The 27,023-nt window shown below is 49.3% G+C and overlaps 1 protein-coding gene across 10 annotated transcripts in view; it reads right to left on the bottom strand.

Moving 5' to 3' along the window:
• Window positions 1-27,023, bottom strand: part of DNM2 (dynamin 2) — a 79,571-nt gene that overhangs the window by 27,487 nt on the left and 25,061 nt on the right. For 6 of the 10 annotated variants that reach the window (XM_081137192.1, XM_081137193.1, XM_081137185.1 and 3 more), the window contains exons 2-10: window positions 26,599-26,672; window positions 15,495-15,644; window positions 14,125-14,328; window positions 11,133-11,231; window positions 6,864-7,024; window positions 5,078-5,220; window positions 2,148-2,283; window positions 1,785-1,852; window positions 1,034-1,172 (exon numbers count right to left, since the gene is read on the bottom strand). In XM_081137192.1, the coding sequence (XP_080993318.1) occupies window positions 1,034-1,172; window positions 1,785-1,852; window positions 2,148-2,283; window positions 5,078-5,220; window positions 6,864-7,024; window positions 11,133-11,231; window positions 14,125-14,328; window positions 15,495-15,644; window positions 26,599-26,672 (1,174 nt within the window). The remainder of the gene's footprint in view (window positions 1-1,033; window positions 1,173-1,784; window positions 1,853-2,147; window positions 2,284-5,077; window positions 5,221-6,863; window positions 7,025-11,132; window positions 11,232-14,124; window positions 14,329-15,494; window positions 15,645-26,598; window positions 26,673-27,023) is intronic. The other 4 variants (XM_081137194.1, XM_081137187.1, XM_081137190.1 and 1 more) reach the window with 1 other exon arrangement.

Here is a 27,023-nt window from a genome sequence, read left to right as displayed (position 1 = left end):
GTGCCCGCATTTGCCCCGGAAGCTGCTTCCTGGGTCCCAGGGGTGGACTGGTCTGGGTTTAATTATAGAAGTGCTAAGGGTAAGTGTCATCATGCAGACAGCAAGGGTGTGCAGATGCTTTGAGTTTCATTATCTGCGACAATGGGCTCGAGGATGACAGTCTCCAACCCATCTGGGTTTTTTTCCCCTCCCTTTTCCAATCAAAGAAGCTTAAGAAGCAAATGTGGGCTTTTCCAGACTGAGTACAGAAGGCTCAAGCAGAAACCCCTGCCTAGGAAGGCCGATCCAGAGCTCTATGGCCATCGTGGACGTGCAAGCACAAACTGTCCACCGAGAAGCGCTTCAGCTGTTTGGCCAAGCATGCTGCCCTGGGAACCAGGTCCTTGGGGGAACCCAGTACATCTTGCTGGGGGCAGGCAGTGGCCCAGGCACACAGGCCCTTGTGACTTAGTAGATCTGAGGATGGGCTGCCTGGGGGAACAGCACTGTTCCTGGGGAAGGCAAGGGAACTAGAGGAGGCAGTTAGGAACCGAGCCAACTTTGGGACCCAAGCACTGATTATATTGGTGTTTGGGCCTTTCTTGGCAGCCTGGGGAGCAGAAACATGACTGGCTCCAGGGAAGCCCAAGGGTGTCACTCAAGGAGTGACAGCCAGAAAGGTTCAGGGAGCTTGGCCTCCAGCAGCTGATGCAGGGTCCCTCTCTGTTTCCCAGAAGGCAGCAAAGCGATAGCCCAATGACACCCCCATCAGACACATGCTAGGCTTGGTATCAGGGTCCCAGGGAGCCCTGCCCACCAGTCTGGCCAGTTCTGGAGGCCTGACACATACCCCGCTCCCCCCCGCAGTTGCACTTAGGCTGACGTGCCCCTGCCCCAGCCTCTGGGAAGATGCCACATTCTTGGAAACCAAGGCAATCTAGGGGCAGGGGAAAGGTACCACGGGGCACAGGCTGAAGCAGCACTGGGAGCCTGATACCAAAGCCCTGAACCCCATTTCCACACGGCCAGGAGTCCCCTGCTGAGGGGCCAATACCTTATTGGTACATTGCCTAACTGTATTGATTAGCTCCTGGATAACCAGGTCGACACATTTCAGACAGGGCTCTTTCAGCTTGACGACCTGCTTTTTCACAATGGCCTCGAATGCCATGTCCGGGGTGAAGAGCCCGGTCCTAAAATCATCCAAACCCGAGGGCAAGGGAAATAAGTCAGAGAGAAACAAAGCATGGTCAGCAATCTCACAGGCATGGGCCAGGTTCCCGAGAAAGAACCAAGATCATGTCAAGTCTGGAGGTCAGATGCCTGTGAACACTACCTGGAAACCCCTAGGACAACCTGAGGACCCCATGGTGATGTGAGATTGGACGACTGGAGTGACTACTTTTGTTGGAATACGGAGGGGACACAGGAGGCTCACAGGGAACAAACACTGGATTCCTATAATCATGTTTCAGATCTGGCTCCCCACCCCCACCCACAGGGCAAATATGCAGTGAGCTTTCTTGAATGATCACAGTAAGTAGGGCTCATGCTAATTAACTGGGGGGTTTAACCAATGTTTAACCCAAAGGCAGCAGACAGCCCTGTGGCTCATGATATACTCACATAGAACTGAGCCCATCTACCCTCGAGTGCCCTTGGAGAGAGTTATACCTACTGAGAAACACCCAGGATTCTGTCAAGACCTCACAATCAGGGGACCCAGAGGTTTGGGGGACCAACAGGCTGGAGGGTGACACTGCAAAGGTAAAGAGGACATTGGCGACTTTCCCTATGGAACTTGCCTGACACCATGGATGTTCTTAATGGCGTAGCTGATCTCGCGTCTTAAGTCCTTCTCATCGAACTCCATCTGAGAACAGAGAAATCAAACACTATTTTCTATGTATTTTACAAAAAATATATATTGGTTTTTGTCAGGGGAAAAAAATGAAACTTTTTGAACAGCTCTGCTGGAAAGCTGTAAGCTGCCTGCTCAGGGAAGGAAATCCATGGGGGACGCTTCCTCCAGGCCACACTCTGCCCAGGGCAGGCTTAGGCATGAAGGCCGGAGTTCAAGACCTCAAGCTCTGGAAGGAGGCTGGGCTCAAGGCCGAGCTGATTGGCAGCTGACCAGGGACAGGAGGGCCCAGCCTTGGCCACACTACCTTCACCAGCTCGAAGGGAAACCGCTCATGGAAAATGCGATTGATTCGGGCACCCCCAGAGAGCTCCAGTGTGTCCACTTGGTCTCCAGAGCCCTCGATCCTCTTTTCAAAGTCCACCCCAAACTGCTGGACCATCCTACAAGGAAAAAGAAAACCCAAACATCAAGCAGAGGTTTCAACAAAGCTCCGGTGTTATGTCTTGAGTCAAGCCATGGTTCAATTTCCTCTTTTCATTTTTAGTAGCAAAATCTATGTGTAGGTCAAAACAAATAAACAAAATTCAGGAGCTGCAGGTGGCAAGCACTCACTACACGCCAGGTCCACTCCATAGGCCTGTTACAATCATTCACTGAACTGTAGAGGGTGCAGTTATTACTCCACTTTGCAGATGACAAGAGTGAGGTACAGGGGTCACAACCAGGAAACCTCAACTCTGCCCTGGGGCTTCGCCTAATCCAGCAGGACCACGGAGTGAAAATGTAGTCCCTCCACACAGTTCAGGTTGCTTCTGCTGGTTCCCGCCATGTGGGTTGGCACTTCACCAGTATAGGCTGAGGCCTTGGAAAGATGGCTTTGTCTCTCTGAGCCTCAGTTTCTGCTAAGTGGGTTAATCATACCACTCATGGGTTAATCATGACCTCAACACAAGGTCATCGTAAGGATTCAAAGTTTCTAGATTCCAGCAACTCCAAGAAGTCATTGATTCTAAAATGCACCATTAGTCTATATACCCACACACAAAAATTTTTTTAAAAATGCTAACAATTCATTGTAATTCACCTAAAACTTCTGAATTCAGAGAAGTCAAAATGTCACATAATTGACAAAATGTGCTAATATCACAAGTGGCCCCTTAAAACCCAGCCCAGCCCTTACAAAGCGTCGAAGTGTTGCTAATTAGTACTGTCACAAGGCGGGCAGTGGAGAAGATCTAAGATATTTACTAGTGTTTTGGTTTTCCTTGGCATTTCTGATTGCTCCCCCCAGTCCTTTGCACTGTCTGCCTTAATCATTTCCTCATCTCTACCTCCCAAATTCTTGGTCTACTCAAGTATAGACAGACCTTGGAGATATTGCAAGTTTAGTTCCAGGCAACCCCAATAAAGCAAATATTACAATAAAGTTAGTGATACGAAGTTGCTTCCCAGTGTATATAAGTTATTTTTATACTACACTGTAGTCTACTAAGAGTTCTAATCCAGAATTATATTTAACAAAACAATATACATGCCCTAATTAAAAAATATTTTATTGCCCTGGCTGGCTCAGTTTGTTGGAGGGACATCCCATACACTAAAAGGTGGCGGGTTCGATTTCCAGGCAGAATACATACCTAGGTTACGGGTTTGATCCTGGTTGGGGCACATACAGGAGGCAATTAATTGATGTTTCTCCCTCACATCTTCACATAGGGGCAAGGAATGCAAGGTTCAGAGAGGCATGGTCAACAGCCAGGGGAAGCCCAGCAGACCCAGGATTACTCTGATTGCAGCATGTGCTAGACCAAATCTCCTCTTCAAGTCTACAAAGGATCAGTGTTTGCTCTGTAGAAAGTTTTGCAGAATGCAGTTGAGCTTGACTGAACATAAAAGCCTTCTCATCTCAATCCTACCACCATGCATTGCCACATAGCTGAGGATGGGGGATGTGAAATCTATGATGGTCATGTGAGCAGTGTCCCTCTGATGTGCCTGTAGGAGGAGTCTTGTGCATACCATCATCTGCCACATAAGCTACCAGAGAGTTTCTGGAACCTACTCTAGCCAAGTCCTTGCAGCACTAGGGTCCCTGGCAGGGCAGACACAAAGATTATAGGGGCAGGAGGAGCCTAGAGTGAGAACCTGGGATGGTGGGGCACACCTGCTCCACTGCCTCTCAGCTGCACAACTGCAGTGAGTCTCTTAGGGTTCTGAGTTGGACTCAAGAATCACGGTGAAGATTCAAAGAGACCAAACAGAAGCAGCTAACACAGGGTCTGGCTCCCACCCCCCTCCACATCTGTCCTCCCTACAGCAGCCAGAGGGCTCCTGTGAGCACCTGAGTCAGGCCATTCCCATCCTCTGCTCAGAACAAAATATGGCTCCCACTGCACACAGAACAAGAGCCAAAGTCCTCCCCATGGTCTACAAGGCACTACAGACTCTGCCCTCACCTCTTCCCACTCTCCCTCCCTCCCTCTGCTCCAGCCACGTGGACCTCCAACATGCTGGACACAGTCCTGCCTCATGGCCTTTGCACTGGTTGGGCCCCATCCAGGGCTCTATGTAGCTCCCTCCCTCATCTCTTCAGGTCTTTGTCTCTCAGTCTCAGAGAGGCCTTCTTGACCACTCTATTTTATTTTTAAATATGTCTTTATTGATTTCAGAGAGAAGGGGGAGAGAGAAAGAAAGAGAGAGAAAGAGACACAGAGAGAGAAACATCAATGATTAGAGAGTCATTGATTGGTTGCCTCCTACATGTCCAGCACTGGGGATCGAGCCCGCAACCTGGGCATGTGCCCTGACTGGGAATCAAACCTCAATCTCCTGGATCATAAGTCAATGCTCAACCTCTGAGCCACACTGGTCAGGCTTCACCATTCTATTTTAAATGGCACACCATGCCCACCTTGGTACTCTCATGCCTCTTTCCCACTTTAATATTTTTGCCATTGCACACACTACACATTTTATTTACTTATTTTTGTCTCATCCCTCCCCCTCTCCCCTTTCTGAATATATAGGGCAGGAATGAATGTCTGCCCCATGCGCTGCAGTGATCCCAGTGCTCAGGACAGGGCCTGGCACACAGGTGGCCCTTGGGAAATGTTGAATGTTTGTTGAATGAACAGATGGATGAATGAAGATCAGTGCCCAGCCTAGACCTGGAACCCTGTGGCTGGGTAGAGGCCCCAGTGAGCTAGGCTGGGGGGCTGGGGAGGACACACGTACTGCAGTAGGGCTTTGGTTTTACGTGTGGGGTCATCAGGCCGGTAGTTCTTATATTCATCCACCTCCTTCTCCAGGGACAGCAGTTGGCTCTGCAGCTTGCTGCGCAAGGTTGGCAATGACTCCCGGATATGGTTGGTCAGTTGCTGCAGGAGAGAGGCCAGAGGTCAGAGGATAGTGCCAGCACGAAAGAGGGCCATGTATGATGGTGCCTGGGCCCAGCAACCCCCAGCCTCAAGAGAAAGCAAGAGAATATCAGCTGGAGCCACACTTGTGCACGGAGCAAGGAGAGGCTGAGAACAGCCCATGGGACTTTATAGGACAGATCAATTGGGATGTTCACACCATGGAGCACACGCCAGGACATGTGTGCTGACCCAGCACAGCCTCCCACAAGTGCCACTCAGTGAAAAGCCCAGGAGACCACCACAGGATCCTGGACTGAATGACTGACGGATGGATGACAGACAGTACATGTGGACAGCGGGACACTGGGCGGATATACAGACATGGGGATGGTGCCCTGCAAGAAAAGGTACTAAAGATATGCATTAAATGCTCCCTTCTGTGAAAGACAAGGAGAAAGTAAGAACATGTTTTCATTTGCAAGAACAGAGAAAAGAAGATTCACAAGAAACAAATGTGAAAGAAACAGGCTGAATGGGGCAGGTGGGCAGGAAGGAGACCTTGCACCGCAGCCTCCTTTTCCTCTACTGTTCTGCTTTTGCATCATGTGGATTTGTTCATTACTCATAAATTTTAAAAGGAGGCAGTGGTACAGAAAAGTTTAGAGGACGAGTCTCAAGATGTGGTGTTAGAGAAAAAGCCAGAGTACTGGGTAAATATCTTACTGTTCAGGTGGGGGGAAAAAAGAAGAAAAAAGGAAAGGTCAAGAAAGGCAGGAGGAAGGGAGAAAGGAGGGCGACACAGACACATCAGCCCTCTAGGCCCTGAGCGTCTGTCTCTAGAAGGAATCCTAGGAAATGATGACCCTGGCGACCTCAAGGGATGGGACATGCATTATATTTGGGCTGTATGACTTTTTTTTGTTTACTATTATAAAGGAGGGATATAGAGATAAAAGAAAGGGAGAAAGGAAGGAGAAGGGGAGGGGAGACGGGAAGAAAGGGAGGAAGGGATGAAGGGAGGTTGGTTGGGAAGAAGGGCAAAACAAAAGCCATAAAATCAGCCAACATCCCCAAAGTGAAAAGCAGCATTTTGTTGCCATCTGTCCTGCAATAGAACAGAACTTACAAGATGTCCATCAAGCTCGACACAAGGCTTCAAGGAGGATTACACTCTGTGGTATGAATCTGGGTTACCCCAAAGTCCTCTGTGACCAGGGACCCTGCCCAGGGCCCCACTGCGGGAGCTGCAGGTTTCTAAGGGTGAGCTATGTGCTCTGCAGACCACCCCGGTCTCTGACAGCATCCTAGAGCATTAGAGTGGCTCCATGTAACTCATGGGGAAACAGAGGGGAGGGGGACAACCGCCTCAGGAAACATCTGATGTAGAGCCAGGCCCTTAGGAGTACAGCTGAGCTGCTGGCGCTCAGGAGGCCCTAGCAGCCTGCAGGGTAGTTTTACTTCCCTTCCTGATCCTCCAGCCCTCTGCCCAGGCAGACCCACTTCCTTTCCTGGAGGGCCCCTTCCTTTGGACACTTCCTTCCCTCTTTGCTCCCCTGAGCTGTTGTCTCTGCCTTCCTGCTCTGTGCCCACTCACTTTCTGGCCCCCATCACTACCTAACACTTGATTGAGCATGTGCAGTTGCAGAAAAGCACTGACACACCTGATTCAGAGTCTTCTGCAGGTGTGGGGTACCCATGCGATCAGCCATGTGCCGGTAGGCTGGGTGGGAGAGAAAGAATTTTCTCTCGGCTGCCAACGCTGCGCGAATGTCTTTCTTGCCCTCGATGTCCTTCTGGCTGCGGTTCACCACACCAATGTAGCCTGCAGGGAGAGAAGGTCAAGGTAAGGCCACTACCAGGCAAGCCAAGGTGCCCAGGTGTCCACTGCAGCCCAGGCACAGAGCTAAGCAAGGTGTAGGTGAATACATGGATTCTGTCCTATGAGTCACTGAGACTGGTTTACAAGCTGTACACATTAGTTAGAAACAACATGGAGAATGCAAACAGAGGGCAGTCCTAAAAAGCAACATGTGTTTGGAAGAAGGAGAGATTACATCCAGCCTGGTGTGAGGGGAGTGGATAGAGATAAGCTTTAAAGGTGAAATCTAGAAGCTGAGATTTAAAGACAGGGAAGAAAAAAAAATCTCAAAAAGAAGGGCAATTCGCGGACAGCTAATCTTGCCACACATCAAAACCTATTCTAAAGCTATTATATTGGGAAAGGTTGGGAATACTGGGGCATGTATGTCCAGAGGATGAATGGAAAAGAAAATCCAAACCATACCCAGCAGCAGGTGGGAACTAACAGCTAACTCTTCAAACTCAGTGGGAAGAAAGCTAGATTATTCAATGGTCGTTGTTAGCAAAGTAGGGTACCTCCCAAAATTAATTCTTGAGGGATCACTGATTTACACATAAAATACAAAACTACAGAGGTACTTAAAGAAAACATGGGTGAGTTTTAAAAATGAATGTATTGCCCGGCCGGGCGTGGCTCAGCGGTTGAGCGTCGACCTGGGATCCAGGCGATCGGGGTTAGATTTCCTGTCAGGGCACATGCCCAGGTTGCGGGCTCGATCAATGACTCTCTCATCATTGATGTTTCTATCTCTCTCTCTCCTTTCCTTGCTCTGAAATCAATAAAGATATATTAAAAATAATAATAATAAAATAAAAATGAATGTATTCATATTAAAATTTTCTAAATGAAACCCAAGAAACAGTTAACTGTGAGTACATGAGAAATGGGACTTGGGAGAGGGGGTTGAGAGACAGTCTCTTCAATTAAGAGCCTTCAGTACCATGTTGGAATTTTTTTTCCAAATGTAAGAAACTATTTTTTAGAATAAAAATGCTATGTGAGGAAAAGGTTTGCAATATTTAGAAATAAACAGTAGACTGAGAAAAACATAAAGAAGAGGAGAAAAAAGAGAAGGGAAAGGGGATGGTGTTCAAAAAGCCAGAACAGCCAGGAGCCCCTGAGCATGGATACAAGGCACCAAGCAATATGGGTACACAAATGGGTGTTGTGGGAAATAAAGAATTTAGTATGCCTGGCCAGCATACTAAGTTGGTTTAGTGTAGTCTCGTGCACTGAAATGTTGCTGGTTCAATTCCAGGTCAGGGCACAGGCCTGGGTTGTGGGTTTGATCCCCAGTAGGGGGTGTGCAGAAGGTAGTTGATTAATGTTTCACTCGTCAATGTTTTTTCTCTCTCTCTCTCCCTCCCTTCCTCTATGTCTAAAATCAATAAAAACACAGTAGGTGCTCAATAAACAGAGGTGGCTATTCATATCATTAAAGTTGGAAAAGTGGACTACAGATAGGTGGCAAAAGACCTGAAGTTGATAAACATATCTATTTATCTCCATTCTCTTGACAGTGGGGGTCTTTTAACACTTCCCTTGAGGAGGAGGGGAGTGGCATGTGCCCAGTCTTATGTGGGCCTGATTTTCGTCCTCTCCATACGTGTCATTATGTCCACTTTACAGATGAGGGAACCAAGGCAGGCCAAGGTGAGGTCACTTGCAAAGGTCTCAGAGAGGATCAGTAGGAGAACTCAGATCTGTGGGAAGCCCAAAATCTGTAATTACCATCCCTATCACTGTGAGCAGAAGGAAGCAGTAGGGGACACAGAGAAGAGTCTGGCTTGGGTCCCCTAAACATGCTGCAGTTCTGAGTCTTTCATAAACCAAGTAAAAGGATCCAATTAGAGAGACTCTGAAAGCCTCGGGCAAGAGAAAACCGAGAGAGCCTGAGGTCTTAAGCCTGAAGCGAGTGTGTGAGTGGAGACAGGAAGAGCCACTTTCTTGGAAATAGACAGGAAGGCAGAGGAGTGGAGACATAGACAGCAGTGAGTGGGGAGGACGGGGAGGAGGCGCATGTCATCCAGCCACCAGGCTGCAATGCTGAGCACAGCTAGTGTCCCTTGGAGTTTAAGATGGTTGTCCAACATGTGCAAGGGAGCACAGGGTTGATTTGCTGGTGGAGGGTGTGGGGACAGACGGGGTCTGCTCCCCTGTTCAGCACTGACCCTTCTCAAATCTCTGATACGTGTTTGCTCTTCAGCCTTTGATCCTTATAGCCAAACAGGCTTTTAGGTTTTGCTCCTGACCACACTCTGTCCTCATTTAGGGCCACCTCTCATCACTCAGTGTCGTCTCAGCAGTGCCGGGAGAAGGTGGAAATCAAGGTCTCAACGTTTCCCCCATGGCTATCCCAGATATCAAGGAGGGAAGTCCCAGGAGCAACAGACAAGACCTAAATGGGACCGGCTAGGTGCAACAGCCAGAGGTGCCCACAGCTGAGAGCTGATCCCAGAGGGAAGGAATGGGAAAGGCAGCAAAGTAATTAGGGAAGAAATGGCCTTAAAAAATAAAAAACCTCGATAGTCAACACTGCACCGCAGGGAAAAACCGGAACCAACCTGAGTGTTCAACAAATGGGGAGTGAGTAATAAACAGCCCACACACACACATGTAAGGGGCTCCGCAGGACCTTTGGAAGCTATCTTGAAGAATATCTGCCTGTTGTGGGGAAATGTTCTGCTATTTTGCTACGTGAAATGGAAAATCAGATCACAAAGCAGCATGGAACTGGAGGGCTGGCGTTCAAAACCAGCTCTGCCACTTGCTAGCTGTGTGACCTAGAGCAAGGGATTTAGCCTCTCTGTGGCTCAGTTTCTTCATCCATAAAATGGGGATGAAAACAGAACCATCCACTGTGTTGGTCATCATCAGAATTAAGTGGGCTCTTACACATCAAGAGCTGAGAACAGTATCTGGTACATAAGAGACACTTAATAAATATTTGCTACTCATTTTTTGGAAAGAGAAATACTTAGGTTACTTCTATCAGAAGATGTGAACCTAAAACTGAGTCTAAGCAGGCCTCTGTCTAGATCTAATTACCAGTTCACAGGGAACTACCATTGGCCAAATCCCGAGTGTGGGACGAGATCTGGTTTCTTCCACAAATAAATGATACTGAAGAAACAAAGGGGTTGGGAGGGTGAACAGTTCGAAGAGAAACATAGGCAGATATGTATAAAATGATATGATGCCTCAGATTTTGCTTTATAATCCCCCAGGAAGAATATGACGACAGGAGGCAAAGACATGTGGGAGATTCAAGATTAGCTGTGTGCTGATAACCACCAAGGCTGGGTCCATTCTACTTTAAAGAATGTTTGAAAGTGTTCACGACAGAAAGTGAGTATGAAAATGAGTAAAGGTTACAAATTCTTGGGAACGTTTTGGAAGTACAGTCACAAAGTGTTAACTAGTGGCTATCTGGGGGAATTAGGCTGTGGATGACTTTAGTTTCTTCTTTTATATACAGTTGACTCTTGAACAATACAGGGCTTAGGGGCGCCTACCTCCAGTGCAGTTGAAAATCCACATATAACTTTAGCCAGCTCTGCGCGTATGCAGATTCCCAATGGGAGTTGACTCTTGAACAGTACAGGTTTGAACTGTGTGAGTCAGTTTAAAAATCCATTTATACTGGACCTGGGCAGTTCAAACCCATGTTATATTGTTCAAGGGTATTTGTTTTCTCATGTTCCCTAAATGAGCGGGTGTTAAGTGTGTAATTGAAAAATGAGTGTATACAAACAGAAGAGAAAGATACATACGTTCACTTGGAAAAAAAGAAGTTAGAAGGGTTTGCGATGGAACAGAAAGCAGTGACTTCTGGGCAGTGGGGAAACGGGTGATGGAGGAACATATCTGGGAGCATTTGCTGAGGTTTCAGTAATAAGAACAACAAAAACAAACTCTGTTTTCAAAAAGCAGAGGTGCACCAGCTCTCCTGCTCCCCACCTCTCTTTCCTGCCCTCCCCTGGCCCTGTGATTCTCCAGGTCTCCCCTTCTGGCCTTATGGCCTCCTGCTGCCCCACCCCAGGGCTCATAGCTTCCCACCCAGCCGCACCTCTTCTCAAAGGGAGCAGCTTGTTCTCCAGGACATCCCTGGCATCGGTGCCCTCGTCCATCAGGTCGAGCTTGGTGATGACGCCAATGGTCCGCAGGCCTAAAAGAGCCCAGAGATCAAGAACACTATTAGGAAGATGCCTCAGGTCACCAAGGGCCCCCTATGCAGTACAACCTGGGGCAAATCACAGTGTCACCTACCTGGACTCTAGTTTCTCTCATGTGAAATGAGCACAGTAACAGCACCAATATCAGGGGGTTGGCCATAAGAATAAATCTGGCATGTGGCAAACATTCAATCAATAAACACTGGCCACCATTATTGTCATTTGTACGATCAGGGACTTTGTCTTGCTGCTGCAGCATCAGGAGAAACCTCATTGAGCTCCATGCTGTGCTCTTTGGGTGCAAAGTTCCAACACAGTATGAAAACCAAGGCTACTGTTTCTAGGGTAACCTGTCGCTTGAATGGCCAAAATTCCACTCTGGAAGCCACCTATGGAATTCTGCCTCTCTCCAGGTCACCCAGAACCATAAGGAACCTCCTAGCAAAGCCTGAAACCTGCAGATCAACCTCCCCTGCAAATGCCTCCCCTGCAACCTCCCCTGGATGTCTCTGTGCCAACTGTGTGTTTGTGTGTACACACGTGTATGACACTCAGGGGACAGAGGGAGGCCCAGGGAGATCTCCAGTGGGCACTAAGGTAGGCATCTAGCAGGGAGACAGAATGCCCTCTCTGGGATCTCTGCCTGTGCCCATTCTGCTGTGAGATTATAAGCTGACATCAGAGGGCATCTTCAAAGGGCAAAGGGGCCACAGCTATGAATATGCACAAAGCTTGTGCCTGGGCCAGAGGGGAAAACCAGAGCAAGGTAGAGAGATGTGATAGGGGAGAAGACCTAGGCTGGGGTATCAACTCTATTGGAAACATCAAATGTCACTGAACCTTTGTGTAATAAAGACCTGAAACAACCCAACTGTGCAAGAAGAAAGAAAAGGCAACAATGGGGCGCGCCCAGTCTATGGTTGTGTATGTACATCCCTATGGTAATAGGAAAAAACACACATCATAGAAAAATAAGTCAAGATCATCCCATTTTAAAAATATGAGTTTAGCCCTGGCCTGGCTCAGTTGGTTAGAGCATCATCCCAATACGCCAAGGTTGTGAGTTCAATCTCTGGTTAGAGCACATACAAGAACCAACAAATGAATGCATAAATAAGAGGAACAACATATTGATGTTTCTCTCTCTCTCAAAAAAAAAAATAAAATAAAATATATAATAAAATAAATAAATAAAAATGCAAGTTTACACAGAAGAACAAACTCCCAAAGGATATATGCCAAGTGTAGCTACCAGTAACTCTACAGGGAAGAGGAGCTGTCACTTTTTAGGTTCTATATTTTACAACGGTGACATTTTTTTGAGTAAAAATTATGAATAGTTTGAATAGTTTCAAAGACAGAAAAATACTTCTTTTAAGACAGAATGCCAGCATCAAGTTCACAAATGGTGCTTAACTGTACTCAGATTTTCTCACCACATGATCAAGCCTCTGCAGCATCTTTGTCACAGTGACACCCAATTTCGTGGGACCAGGCTGCGGGGACCAGATTGCTGTGGGAGACTGTGAACAGGGGAAGTCCCTCCAGGGAAAGCACATCTGGGATGACCTTGAGGAGGAGCTCGCATACCAATCGACCATGGGATAAAGATGCGTACAGCCCTGGAGTTTGAGAGTTAGTAGGCCAGGGTGGGAAACGGCAGACAGCAGCCACCCAAGGCCAATCACCATTCACCCCACCCTGGGCCTGCCACAAGGCTGGAAACTAGGGAGCATGAGCCACAGAGCCTGTCTCCCCAACTCCTTGCTGGTCCCTAATTCCCTCCAAAACACTATGGAATCATGCAGTTGAACGGCATTTTGCAAAATATATTTTAGTGTGTGCCACACTCCACTGAACTTCCAACACTCTCAGAATAAATCTGTTCCCCATGGCTGCCCACACGGTCCTGCTCAACCAGCTCTGTCCCCAGCCCTGCCCTCATCTCCTCTGCCCTTCCTTTAGCTGGCTCTGCTGCAGACACACTAGCCTCCTTGCTGTGCCTTGGGCAACCCAGGCTCAAATCACACCCAGACAATTTAGCATCTATTGTCTATTTTCCTGGATTTTTGTCTTTTTATTATTCTGGCCTTGCCTAAAACCTCACATCTTCACACGCTTCTGATTCCTTCCCACTTGTCACTCTCCAAGGTTTCTATTTTCTTCCAGTGCTTACCTCTACCAGAAATTATCCCACTTGCTTATTTCCTTGTTGGATTCTGTCACCCCTATCGGAATATCAGCTTCCTGATGGCAGGGACCCTGTCACTTTTGTCCCCTGCAAAATTCTCAAGATCAAAACAGAGCCTGGCATACACCAGGTGCTTAACTGACATTTACTGAATAAATCGCCACTGGAAAAGTTTGACCCAGAATGTCCTGAGCCAAAGATGCCATAGTCTCCCACTACTACCTATTGCCCCAACTTGCTTCACTAATTCATTCTTTCACCTCCCCTTCGTGGCCCTGAACAGTTATGGAGACAACTCCAGTCTTCTCAGCAACTACACAGGTTGGGATTGCTGCTCCCATTTGGAAAGAAAGGGGACCAAGCCTCAGGAAGGTAAGTAACTTCTAGAGATGGAATTTGGACTTGCATCTGTGCCCTGGGAGGACTGGGCTCTTCCCAATGCCCTACATTAGCTTTCAGTGCAGGTGAAGTGGGGGCCATTGTGTCTGAGGAATGTCCAATTGCCACATAATGGCCTCCTGGAGGATGCCCTTCAGCATTGCCAGTCCTCATGGGAAATGCTATGTCCCATGTAGACCTTTTTCTAGGGAGGCCATGTGCCAAAGAGAACATCCTGGAATCAAGGATGCTGGGCAAGTTGCAATTCTCAGGGGAACCTGGAAGAGGGAGCTGCTGCTGTGGGGTTTGGTGGTTACCTTGTGGGTCGACCTCCTTGGCCATCTTGAGGGCATCTGAGTTGGCCAGGTCCATGTTGGCAGGGGTGACGGCAAGGATGAGGCTGCTCTCCCGGCTGATGAATTGCAGGATCATGTCCTTGATCTGGTACTCGATATCTGGGGGTTGGTCCCCCACAGGTACCTTGGTGATGCCAGGGAGGTCGATGAGGGTCAGGTTCAACACTGTGAGGGAAACCAGAGGGAAAGGTGTTCGGTCTCAGGAGGGAAGGCATATACAGCCACTTCAGCAGCCCATTTCCCCAAGGGCCAGGTGGTCAGTGAGCCTCAGGATTCCTCCGGGAATCCAACCATGATCTCTTGGATCCTAGGTTGATGCTTAACCACTGAGCCATGTCTGGCTGGGCTCAGTGATAGTTTTAAATGAGGACATCTGCATTTGCAGATTGAAATTGCTTTAAATGGCTAAATGAATTTCAACCCAAAGATTCAGCCAATACCAAGGAAATATTAAAAACAAAAAGATGAGCTGACCAGTGTGGCTCAGTGGTTGAGAATAAATCTACGAACCAGGAAGTCACAGTTCGATTCCCGGTCAGAGCATATTCCCGGGTTACGGGCTTGATCCCCAGTAGGGGTCGTATAGGAGGCAGCTGATCAATGACTCACTCTCATCATTGATGTTTCTATCTCTCTCTCTCCCTTCCTCTTTCTGCAATCAATACAGATATATTTTTAAAAATAAGTAAAAATAAATGTCACAGTTTTAAAATTAGGACATTCTGCAGAGAAGTCTTTCTAGATCCTCTTGAGAAACTGAAAGACCTGGCTACCTGGGGCTGGTTTAACTTGTCACTATGTGGCCACCATTGCCTGGGAGACAAGTGTATCTGCCCTTTTAAAAGGAGCATACAAAATTGGCAGTTACAAAATAGTCATGGGGATGTAAAGTACACCATAGAGAATACAGTTGGTAATATTGTCATAACTATGTATTGTGTCAGGAGGGTACTAAACTTCCAGGGGTATCACCTAAGTTATATAAATGTCTAACCACTATGCTGTACACCTGAAACTAATAGAATACTGACTGTCACGTGTAATTAAAAATTTCTTTTAATAAAAAATAAATACATAAATAAAAGGAGCATATAGCTACAATTTGCCCCAGTCCCCACCATTCCTGACAGTCTTCCTGGCAGCTGTTTTTCTTAGAGCTGAGATCAATCTCTCAGTACCACCTTTCTATCAAAAGTGGGAAGCTACAGATCAAGAGGGCTAGGTATATGTGAAGAAAATGGGAGGACATATTCTTTGTGACAGTAAGGCCAACCCAACCTGTGTCCAGCTCTCCTCTGCCACTGTGATAGGTACATGCTCATTCTGCCTACCGTGCGGCGAATAGACTCGCAAGTTGATGGGCACTGGGGAGATGCCTTTGTTGGTCCCCGTGACCCTTTCGGTCTCCGCTTCGATCTCCTGTCGGACTTCTTCAAAGTCTGTAAACTTTTTGGACTTGCAGTGCAAAAACTCGGCATATTCTGCAAAGGGAAGAAAGATGCTCAAAATTAGAAAGAGTAGTCTTGTAGGGGGTAGGGAGCAGACGGCCTTGTGGGACAGGTGCTGAGCAAGCAGAGAAAGTGAATTATCAGTCACAGTCACTCTAGGAATCTGGGGAGCAATAGATTCATCCTCATGACTAGTACTTGAGGGGGGGCCTCCTGTAGACAGAGCCCGTTTTCAGACCTTAGGGATTTCACAAGGAACAAAACTGGCAAAGATCCTGTCCCCATGGAACGGACATTCTCATGAAGCATTTTGCAAAACTACACATTGTGACATATTATGAGTTTAAAAAAAATTTTTTTAAATCAACAGGTGGATGTGACCATATTTATTCTTTTTGGATGAACAGAATAAAAGGGGAAATATGGCATATGCCACCCAAATCACAGGTTATATACATTTGATGAAGCTTCTGCTATGGTGTCATACCTGACACTGAGTCCTGGGTCATGATGCAAAACCTCCCTCACTGTGGGTCACAGTCGAAAGAGATGCAAGCTGCTGGCACATGTCCCTGGGACCCACCTGTCCTTCCCCAAGGCACCCACATGGTATGGGAAGTAGGGCATTACTGCTGGCCTCACTATAGCCTGTCTCAATGTCCCTCCTCCCCTCCTGGCTATTCAAGGGGATCCCCACCTAGACATGAGTCCCTCAGGAAAAATGCTTTCTGGGCAGGGCCTCAGGTAGATGTAAGAGGCCTCTGAATGCCTTCTGAGCCCAGGGTGTCTGGAAGCCATACTGACACTGTGATGGAGGGAAAAAATAAGTAACAAAGCAGTGCTCGTCCTATCATCAAACTAGAGAAACCCAAATCCAGATATGGGATAAGGAATAAAAAATGTTCATTGTAAGACAGAGGTGCAGAGTTTACAGGTTTTACTATATAATCCCTCAACTTTTTCTTATGTTTGAATTTTCACAATAAATGTTAGAAACAAGGCTCAGAGATCATGGCTCCTGCTAAAAAGTAATGCTAAAAATAGGGAAATAAGTCACACAGCAAAGAGTCTAAAGAAATGGACCACTGTAGAGAAGCAATAATGTGTACTACCAAGCTTTCACAAAGTACAAAACTAGAAATCACTTCCATGTCCACCAGGAGGAGATGTGGCTACATAAACCACAGCACAGACATTCCATCAGCTGCCTCAAAAGAAAGGATTAAGCCCTGGTCAGTGTGGCTCTGTGCTTAAAGCATCATCCCTCTCATTGAAGGGTCCTGGGTTCGATTTCCGGTCAAGAGCATGTACTTGGGTTGCAGGTTCAATCCCCGGCCTGGGGGCCGGGAGTGGGGGTGGGGTATGGGAGACAACCAATGTGTCTTTCTCACATTGATGTTTCTCTCCCTCCCCCTTCTCCCTCCCTCCCTCCCTCCCTCCCTCCCTCCTACTCTTTCTTTAAAAAAAAATTCAATGGAAAAAAATATCCTCCAGTGAGGATTAACAACAAAAAAAAGACAGGATGGAGATGGAGACAGAGACAGGCTGGTAGGTCTAGAATCTCTACCTACAGGGGTAACAAGACAGAAAAAAATGAGTACAAGGAAGTTCGCCTTCCCATCACAGTAACCTAACAAACTATGGCTAACAGCCCTTGCTTGCTCTAGCGAGGCCCAGCATGTGGTCCCATATGCTCCTCACTAGTAAACACCTCAGCAGGTAGGCATTTCTGTAATGCCTGTACTACAGATAAGAAAATTGAGGCCCAGAGAGGTGAAGTGACTTGGCCCAAGTTCAGTGGGAGAGCTGAGATTTGAAGTTCAGATAATCCATCTCCAGGCAATGACTCTCAAGTCACATGGCCTTTGTGAAACTATCTGCGGGAAATTCCTCTCTGAAGCTCTGCAGCCAGGTCAGGGGGACTCCATGGGCTCAGATCACTGAGGACCTTGTCCAGCATAGGCACTGGCCACTCGGTGCCAGGGGCAATGAGGACACCAGCTGGAGGATCCAGGATCACCCATCCCACTCCCATCAGCTGACCCAGTTCCCAAGGACAGTCACGCTCCAGCTCTCCACAGGGACAAGAGGAAACACTCAGCTTCTCTTCCTGCAGCAGCCACCCAAAAATAAAACAGTTCTCCAACCTCCACAGCAAACCTCAGTTCTTTTCTGGCTCAAGGCCCTGGGCTCAGCACCTGCAAGAGACTATCTCCCTTCAAGGATGAGTGCAGGGGGGGGTGTGGTATGAGAAAGGGGTTGGGGGCCATGACACGGGCCCTCTCCCCTGCAGACCTCTGCCTAGACAGGCCTGGTACCTAGGAGGCCTGGCCCCACCTCCTCCTCTTCCAGGGTCTACCTGCATGTCACTTCTTACAGGGAGCCTTCTCTGCCTCCAAGCCATCTGGCGCTCTATCCTGCATCTTGAGTCGGATCACTGTGGAACATGTTTATGGGATCAGGACCTGGCAGCTGTGGTCCCTCAGAGCCCTGCATATGCTGGCAGTCTCTAGACTGTGTGGGTAAATGACATGCAGGATACTGTGCAGCAGGAAGGTTCAGGAGCCAGCTAGGCCCATCCCTCCCACCTGCCTTCTCCCGCACCGCCCTGACTGGGGATCAAACCTGCAACCTAGGCACGTGCCCTGATCGGAAATCCAACCCACAAGCTTTTGGTGTACAGGATGATGCTCCAACCAACTGAGCCACCCGGCCAGGGCTCACCACCTGCCTTCTTTACTGGGCTCCTTGTCGTTTTGGAACCATGTGCTACATTCCAGGGTCATACCAATCACCAAGCGTGCTTTCTCCCCATAGCACTGACCCTCTTAAAGCCAAACCTGGGCCTTCCTCTCCTCAGAACCCTCCATGGCTCCGACCTCATCCGAGTAAAAGCCAAAGTCTTTACCACATCCTATAAGGCCCTACAAAATTTCCTTCCCCCCAACTTCTGACCTCAACTCACTCCTTCTCCAGTCATGCTGGGTTCCCTGCTCATAACTCCAGGCCTGCTCCTGCCTCAGGGCTCTCCTCTCTGCTTGCAGGCACATTCTGGGCACCTCCCCTTGGTCAGGTGTTACTTCCTCTGTGAGGCCTTCCCTGGCCCCAACTGAAATGACAGATCTCTCTAGTCTCTTTCTGCCTTCAACGCCTTACCCTTTTTCATATCCTATCCTCCAAGCACTCTAATACCACTTACCCTCTCATCCTCTGTATTTTCTCTGGTTCCCAGGTGGAAGGTCCACCCCACAGGGCAGGGATCTGAATCTGTGTCATGCACTGTGTCCCCGGGGCTCCCTCGGGGCACACAGTTGGTGCTCAGTAATTATATATCTGACTGAATGATTCTGCCAGAATATGGCTCCTGCTTTAGCTTCTTCAGGGTGGCCCAGCACCCCCAAAGCCACCAAGCTGGATATATAGGAGTCTGGAACAGGAAAAGGTCTGGGAGGACCACCTGCTGCCTTTCCCTCCCTCCATCCTTCCCACAGCACTACTTAACAACATAGGCCCAGCCCTGAGAGGCTCTTGGTCTGATGAGGAAGATAGACACTACAGCAGCATGTCACAGCAGGTCTGACAGAGGCCCAAAATACTAGGAACTGAGAGCGATGGCCTGCCTGACCCCAACCCCAGTCCATCTGAAGGAGGCAGGTAAGGGCAGGGGTAGGCAGAGAGCCCATGCCCGCTTCATCTCTCTACAGTGGCAACCTTTCCCCATGCCTTGAGGATGCTCTGGACCTAGGGGAGATGACAAGGGAGGGAGAGGCCTGCCTCCTGTCCAGGCTCACTCTCTGTACCTTGGTTTCACCATGAGGAAAATAAAAACAGGAGAAATAGACAAGAGGGGTTAGCCTGGGCCTCCGCAGCCCTGTATGTGTTCAAATGCTGGAGATGACTTAACTATTCATGGCCTCAATAAGTAAGAGGCTTTAGGACTCTCATCACCTGCAATTCCTGAAGAGCTCCCTCTCAATTCATCCCCAGCAGCCAGGGCTGAGCTAATGCCCAGTCTGCCAGCAACAGTCCCCACTGGAGAGCTGCGCCCATCCCCAGCCCAGCTGCAGCGTTTTCAAATCTTCTCTTCCTCCTGCACAGATAACAAAGCCAGTCCCTCCGGTTCCCAGCTCCAGCCACAGGATTTCAACAGCCACACAAACACCCCTACACTTCTAGCCAAGTGTACTTCCCTGAGAGGAGGGTCAGCATGTGTAATCAGGCCTCGGGGCTCCACGGGACCCAGCCCAGAGCCTGGAGCACAGCAGGAATAAAGGAATAAAGTAGGCCCTTGTCCAGCAGTCACACTGCCAACCCAAAGGAGCCAGCCACCATCGTCTACCACAAGGCTTCCCGCTTCGTCCTAATTGTGGGGTCAGTGAGCAGATACTTTGCTAGAAGGAGGTTCTGCTCTCCCCCCAGAACTTGTTCCCTGCCTCCTTCAGGTCTCAACTCTAAACACCATGCTCTGGGAGGCCCACCCTGACCACCCGATGCCAGCAGCACCCCTGTCCTGCCCCCTTTGTCCTCTCCTGCACGGCACTCCTCCCAATGTCCCCTGATAGAGCTGGAGTTGTGAGAGAGGGACTGTGAAGGATTTGGTTTTGGTCATGCTCTCCCTGGTGCCTGATACAGAACAGCTTGCTTAATAAAACTTTATTGAGCAGCCTATTACAAAGCATTAGGTGCTGTAGTCTGGGAGGACATCACCTCATAAGAGCAAGGTGATAAGATCACCCTCCCTACCCCAAAGGCAGAGCAGGTCACGTGGCTGCTGGCATTTCTTTTGTTTCTCTTTTTTTCTTTTCTCTTTTATTCTTCCTTTTTTTTTTTTTTTTTTTTTGCTTTGTTTGGGTATTTCTTAAGAATTGTGAAATGTCTTGCTAGAACAACCTGCCTTCAGTTCTGCCCCCTCAGGATTTGGGGAGGTGACAGGAGAGAGGGAGGGAGGGAGGTCTACCTAGCCACACCCATCTATCAGGGCCTCAGTTTCCACATAATGAAATAACATAGAACCCAGTGCTGGTGTGACGTAAGAAAGCAATGAAATCCACAGTACTGGGCTCATAGGAACACACAAATAGCTTAGTTGCCAGACTTGGGACACTTGCAAAGCTGTCAGTCTCAGTGTTCTGCACGGAGGGGCTCTGCTCTAATTTTCATGCCTTAGATCCCAACCCTTCTCCATTCTGAATCCAGCAAAACCATGAGGCTGACCCCCTGGCAGCAGGAGATGGGGTCTGCCTTCTCCATACCTGGCACTGACAGGAATGTTGGTCTGGTTGACATGGCCCAGGAGGAACGGCATGGGATCAAACTCACTTGGGAGATCCTGAGTACCACGGAGTAGAACAGATCCAATCTCCAGAGACTTGGATCTGATCTCCAGGGACTTTTCAGAGCCTTTAGTCAACCAAGGGCCAAAACACGTGGCATCTCCCAAGTTCGTTTGGTCCTCAAGATCCCTCTGACTTGAGACAAGCTGAGAACAGCTCCCAGTCTATGGCACATTGCCACTAGGAAGCTGTGATATCATGATTCATAATAAGAAATATTTGGTCTTCCCTCCATTCCTGGCACAGAGCTCCTAAAATCCTTGGAAAGTCCTAAGTGATAAGAACCATAAAGGAATCTCTATGTATAACAAGCCCCTTTCAACCACACCTGAGTTTATGTCAAGGGAAACCAACCATGTGATTAGAGAATTGGAACTTTCAGTCCCACCCCCGACCTCCTGGGAAGGAAGAGAGGCTGGAGGTTGAATCAACCATCAATGAGGAAGGATTTAATCATTCATGCCTACATGATGAAGCTTCCACAAAAACCCAAAGAATGGATTTGGAGAGCTTCTGGGTTAGTGAACACATGTAGGTGTTGAGAAAGCTCATGGGAGCTCCAAGCCACTTCCCCAAACCGTGCCCTGTGCATCTCTTCCATCTGGCTACTCCAGATTTATCTACTTTTCTAATAAACTGAAAATCTAGTGAGTAGCATAGTTTTCTGAGTTCTGTGAGCCACTCTAGAAACTTGAGGGGGTCACTGGAACCTCTGATCTACAGCTAGTCAGTCAAAGCACAGGTGACAATCTAGACTTGCAACTGGTGTCTAAAGGTGATGGTGGGGTAACAGTTTTGTGAGACTAAGCCCTTAACCTGTAGGATCTGAAGCTACCACCAAGTAGGTAATGTCAGAACTGAGTTAAGTTGTAGGACACCTGGAAAGTGTCCACTTAAAATTGGGAGAACTGCTTGGTGGTATGGGAAAAAACACACACATTGGAGAAGGTGACAGCCCTGGCTGGCAACCCGGCCAGTCCCCAGGCCGACTCCCACCAGTTCTCAGCTTCGTTTCCTCATGGAGACACAAGGTGCACACCTATCTGCTGCAGAGTCTATAGGCTTTATAGAAAGAGCCCTGCCAGAGGCTGGCTGGGGGGAAAGGTACAGCACAGTCAGATAGCCCTGCCCATGGAAGAGAAGGGGCACAGCAACAGGCCTTAGAGCATGCCTAGGCACCTGGCCAATACTGATGGAGTAACTACTAGGTGCCAGGCCCTGTGCTTGGCACAGGGGCACGGGGGGAGGGGGGCAATGGACAAAGCAGACCAGCGTCCCTGCTCTCATGCCACTGGTGCTGGAGCAGGGCCAGAGAGAGACCATTAAGAAAATCAAAGAAAAGGATGACATCACATAACATGGGCTGCAGAGGAAATGCAGCAGCAGAGGAAGTATGGTAGCAGTGACTGGAGGGTGGGGTGGGGGTAGGGCTCCCCTAGGGAGGCAGGAGGAGGAGGATGGTACAGGGTGTTCCAGGCATGGAGCACAGTGAGGGTGAGGGCCCGGAGACAGACACAAATGAGCTGAGCTTGAGGATGAGGAGGGAGATTGTGGCTGCAGCTGGTGACCAAGAGGAGGTAAGGTCCCAGAGGCCAGCAGGGCCCGGTCAGGACCATGAAGCCACAGGAGGAAGGTTAGGAACCAAGTCCTGACATCCCCACTCTGGTTCCTCTGCCTGGCAAGGTCAAGGCTGGGAGGGGAGGCTCAGGAGGCCCAGATCAATCACATTCCACACAAGAACAGTCCCTAGCACCTAGGATTTAGAAGGCCCAGGGATGGTTCCCAAGGAGCAGGGTTCACCCATGACCCACCAAACTTCCTGGTGGCTGTAGTCTGAGGTACTTTTCAACCTAAGCTGATTAAAAGTAATGGCTCACTGAGACCAGTCTGGACAAGGAGAAGCTGAGCACCATGGATGTCACAGGAGTCAGAAGGGAGGAATGATGCCCAGGCTTAGAGCCACACCACAGCCACATGGGGTGCCAGGGCAGCACTCTCACCCCATTTTACAGATGAGGAAGCCGAGGCACAAGAGACGGAAGCTACTTGCCTGAGGCCCCAGATAGTAAAGTGTAGCAGCCTGGCTCCCAAGTCATGTTCCAGAGAGTCAGCGGGACAAAAGTTCAATCTCTAGGAACACAGCCCCTGTAGCCGTAGAGAACCCCAGGAGCCCCAGCCATCACTTAGTCTCACACTGCACTGAGCTTCCTCCCTCATATTAGTGGAGTGTCCCACCTCTCAACTGCCTCCTCCAGCCCCAGGGCCTCTGCTGTTTGGTGTTTCAGTGGCCTACCCACCTCGAGGTCACTCTAGACTGCCCTTCAGGCCCAAGGCACAACCCTGGGCCAGGCCCCATCACTTCTTGCCAGGCTAACCTCTCCCTAAGCTCCCAGCCCATACTCCTGTCCCTCCTCCACAAAGCAGCCAGTGGGCTAAGCTGCTCTCCCCACCCTGGGTGCCACTCAGGCTCCCACTGCCCAAATCCATCACCACCCCTGATGGGCTGTGCCACCTGCCTCCTGGCCCCACCCCAGACTCACTTCACAGCTTCACACACACTGCTAACCCTGCCTAGAGTGTTCTCCCTGGGCCTCTGGCCCAAAGTAGAGCCAGCACCCTATATACTCTCCCAAATGCCCTGTGCTTTCCCCTCTCAGCCTGGCTGGGCTCAGGGAGAGCTAGGACTCTCAGAGGACTCACACTGCCTTGATGGTATCTGAACCAGGCCCAGCACAAAGTGGCCACACATCTACTTGGGTCATTAAGAGGCCTGGAATGCTGTAATCAGGTGGGGGAGGGGGGTTATGCAAGCTGGGACAAAGTAAAGGTCACTCCCATGTGGGACACCAGGGCTCCTCTACCCCACACCCTACCTACACCCCAACCCAACAAGATCCAACTACATCTCCATCTCCACGGCTGCCACCCTGTCCCTACCTGCCCCTCAGTACCTGCTCCCGCATCCTCCTCTTGGGTGTCCTGCCCCTGAGCTGGCCCCTCTGGTCTCTTCATCCTAAGCAGCTACAGAATCTGGTCAAGTCACACCTTGGTCTAAAGCCACACTCCTCAAGAGTGAATGTAAAATGGGGCTTTCAAGATAACCTTCCAGTGTGCCCTCAGGAAGGTGGCTTCTGCTCAGAAGTCTAAGTTCAGTCCTCTGCGAAATGGGGATGATAGGATTGAAGATTTCAACATTTATCTGGGTCAGGCACTGAGCAGATATGCACCCTCAGTTCCTGCCCTTGGTGCTCCCACAGGGCCACTGCTCGTCATGCGCTTCTCCTTCCCTGCAGAAGGAATTTCAGTTCCTCCAATAGGCCACTCTGGGCACCATGGCCTCATGGTCCTCAGAATACTCTGTGCTGGGAAGGAGAGTTCCCCCTTCCCCAACACACCCACTATACTTGTCAGCCTCAACTCACACATCACTTCTTTGGAAAAGCCCTGTGACGTCCCACTCTCCCCCTACCACACACACTTCCATTTGATGAGGGCCATGCCTGTCTGTCTCCTTCTTGGTTCCCCTCCCAAGTCTTCCTCATCTGTCCCCCAGCACTAATAGGAGTGCCAGGAGGGCAGGTGGTAGGTCCTGATCCTGCTCACCTCAGTACCCCAGCCCTGGACCAGCCTGTGGTACACAGTACATGCTCAGTGAACCACTGCTGGGTGACAGCCACTGTGGAGGTGATGAGGGAGCCCTTCCCCCATGACTTGGCCCTGACCTTCCAGTCAGGGAGCCAGCCCACCTGTTCTCCCAGCAAGCTGTCCCCAAACAGGCTGGCAGCAAGCAAAACATTGCAGCTGTTGGGTCAGCACTACACAGTGCTGTTCTAAGGATGTACCTATATTAAATAACATGGTCTTCACCACAAAGCACAAAGGGGGTGCTATTATTATCTCTACTGTCCAGACAGGAAACATGGTTGTGAGCAGCAGTCCCTCCCAGGGGCCAGAGAGCCAGTAAGTTGCAGAGCCAGGATCTGAACCTGGGCAGTCTTAGCTCCCAGCTCCTACCCACAGGGTCAGAAGTTTTCCCAGTATGGCCAGGGGCCAGAAGCATGAGCACTATCCTGGAAAGTCATTAAAATGCAGATTATCACCCCTCTACCTCAACAACCTGCAAAATGGGAAGCAGAAACCCAATAGGCGAAGGCCTCTGTGACTGATCTGTGTGGACTGTGAAACCTGCTGCTCTGCAGCTGCCTGTCCTGGCACAGCTGAATGGACAGCTGAACCCAGAGGACGCAGCCCATTGACTTACCAGTGGCCCATGACAGGCAGCTCACAAAGAGGTGCTGGTCCAGTCCGATGCAGCCTCTCATTGAAGTCACTCCCTCCCACGGCAAATGAGTAGGGTGAGACTGGGGCACAGCTAAAAGCCTGGTCTGAGGTCTAACCTCAAATTTCATATCTGGAGCCCACTAGGAAGGCAAGTAATTTGGCTAAGCCTCAGTCAGTTTTCCCATCTCTAAAAGAGTGTTTGTGTTGTCTTTTCCGTGCTAAACTGGCCAGGGCTGACACTCCAGGTCAGTGGGGAAGCAGCATAAGAGTCTGCATGGAGACTCCTAGGGGCTCTAAAGAGAAGAGAGGAACCACCCCTGATGGCTCCCCTCTCCCAGTCCACCTTCTGAACTGAGATGCTTTCCAAGGAGGCCCAAGTGAGTTTCAAGCTGGCAGACATGCCCATGCCAAGTCAGACTTGTATGGGACGACCGGAAGTAAACTGAGGCCAGCAAGGGGAGGAAAGGAAAAAAATCTACACGTGGAAGATTCTTTTTTCTCCCCTAACCCTCACTCAAGGGTTTTTCCATGATTTTTCAGAGAGAATGAAAGAGAGGGAGGGAGGAAGAGAGGGATAGAGAGAGAGAAACATCGATGTAAGAGAGGCACACTGATTGCTTCCCGCACGCGCCCTGGCCAGGGCTGGAGACCGAGCCTGCAACCAAGGTAAATGCCCTTGGCTGGAATCAAACCCGGGACCCGTCAGTCTGAGGGCCAACGCTCAAACCACAGAGCAAACCAGCTAGGGCATACATGCAGAAGATTCTTTATTAAATTTAAGAAACTGAAATTCAAAAACAAAAGAAAGAAAATTTCCCCGGGTCTCTCCCAAAAGTTGTTGGAATTAAAGAAGAAATGGCAGGGATGCTGCTCCAATGCAAACAGGAAACATGACAATGGAGTGTAGCAAGGGCTTGATCAGAGCAGCTGTAAATCAGCCAGGGAAGATGTTTGGAGGACCACTGGCAATACATATGGACTGGACATTAAATAACATGCAGGACTGATTCCTTTTCTTGGGTGTGGTCTGTGACTGCAGGAGAATGGCCCTATTGCAAGGGGCAGGGCACTGAAGCATTTGGGGTTGAAGTGTCACAATGTCTGCTACTGATTTTGAAAGCAATCAGCAAAAACATGTTATCTACTATATGGCAAGCACCTATGGCACCCGGCAGCCTGGCATAGCTAAGGATGCTGGGGTGGGTGTGGGTGTTCAGTGAACTGTGCCTTCAACTTCCCTGCACACATGGAAAACATGAACTCAAACCCAAACAACAGCCCAGCCATCAGAGACTCCATCATAAACCTCCTGGCTCCTGACGGAAACAGCGACCCTGTTCATTTCCAGCTATAGCTGACTCATCCCACCGTACCTGTTTTTGAGAAGATGAGCTGCAGAATGAGAGGCCGCCGGGTGACGATTCCTGAACCACGGGGAAGGAAGTCCCTGTGGGAGGGGAAAGGAACAGCAATTACTCAGGAGGCCAGTGTGCAGGACAGGAAGTGTGACCACACGTGGTGGCGCAATCCCCTCTTGCATTTTGGGTGACCTCAGCAAAGACACCAACCCCAGCAGGGCACTGGCGAAAGCTCTGGCCTTGGAGGGTCCTGAGGCAGGAGTGGGGCACATGGGAGGGACTGGATGGAAGGTTGGTAACAAACAGAACCGCTTCCCTCTGGCTGGCTGTGCTCCAGCCCCAACACACCCAAAGGGCCCTTTCCTTAACAAATATTTGAACCATCTCCTCCAGACCCAAAGAGATCAGTACATTTCCTACATACATGTTTTAAATTAATA

Source organism: Miniopterus schreibersii (genome assembly GCF_964146895.1).
Source record: "Miniopterus schreibersii genome assembly, chromosome: 4".
Classification (NCBI taxonomy): domain Eukaryota; kingdom Metazoa; phylum Chordata; class Mammalia; order Chiroptera; family Miniopteridae; genus Miniopterus; species Miniopterus schreibersii.
This window is presented reverse-complemented; position numbering and strand designations above follow the sequence as displayed.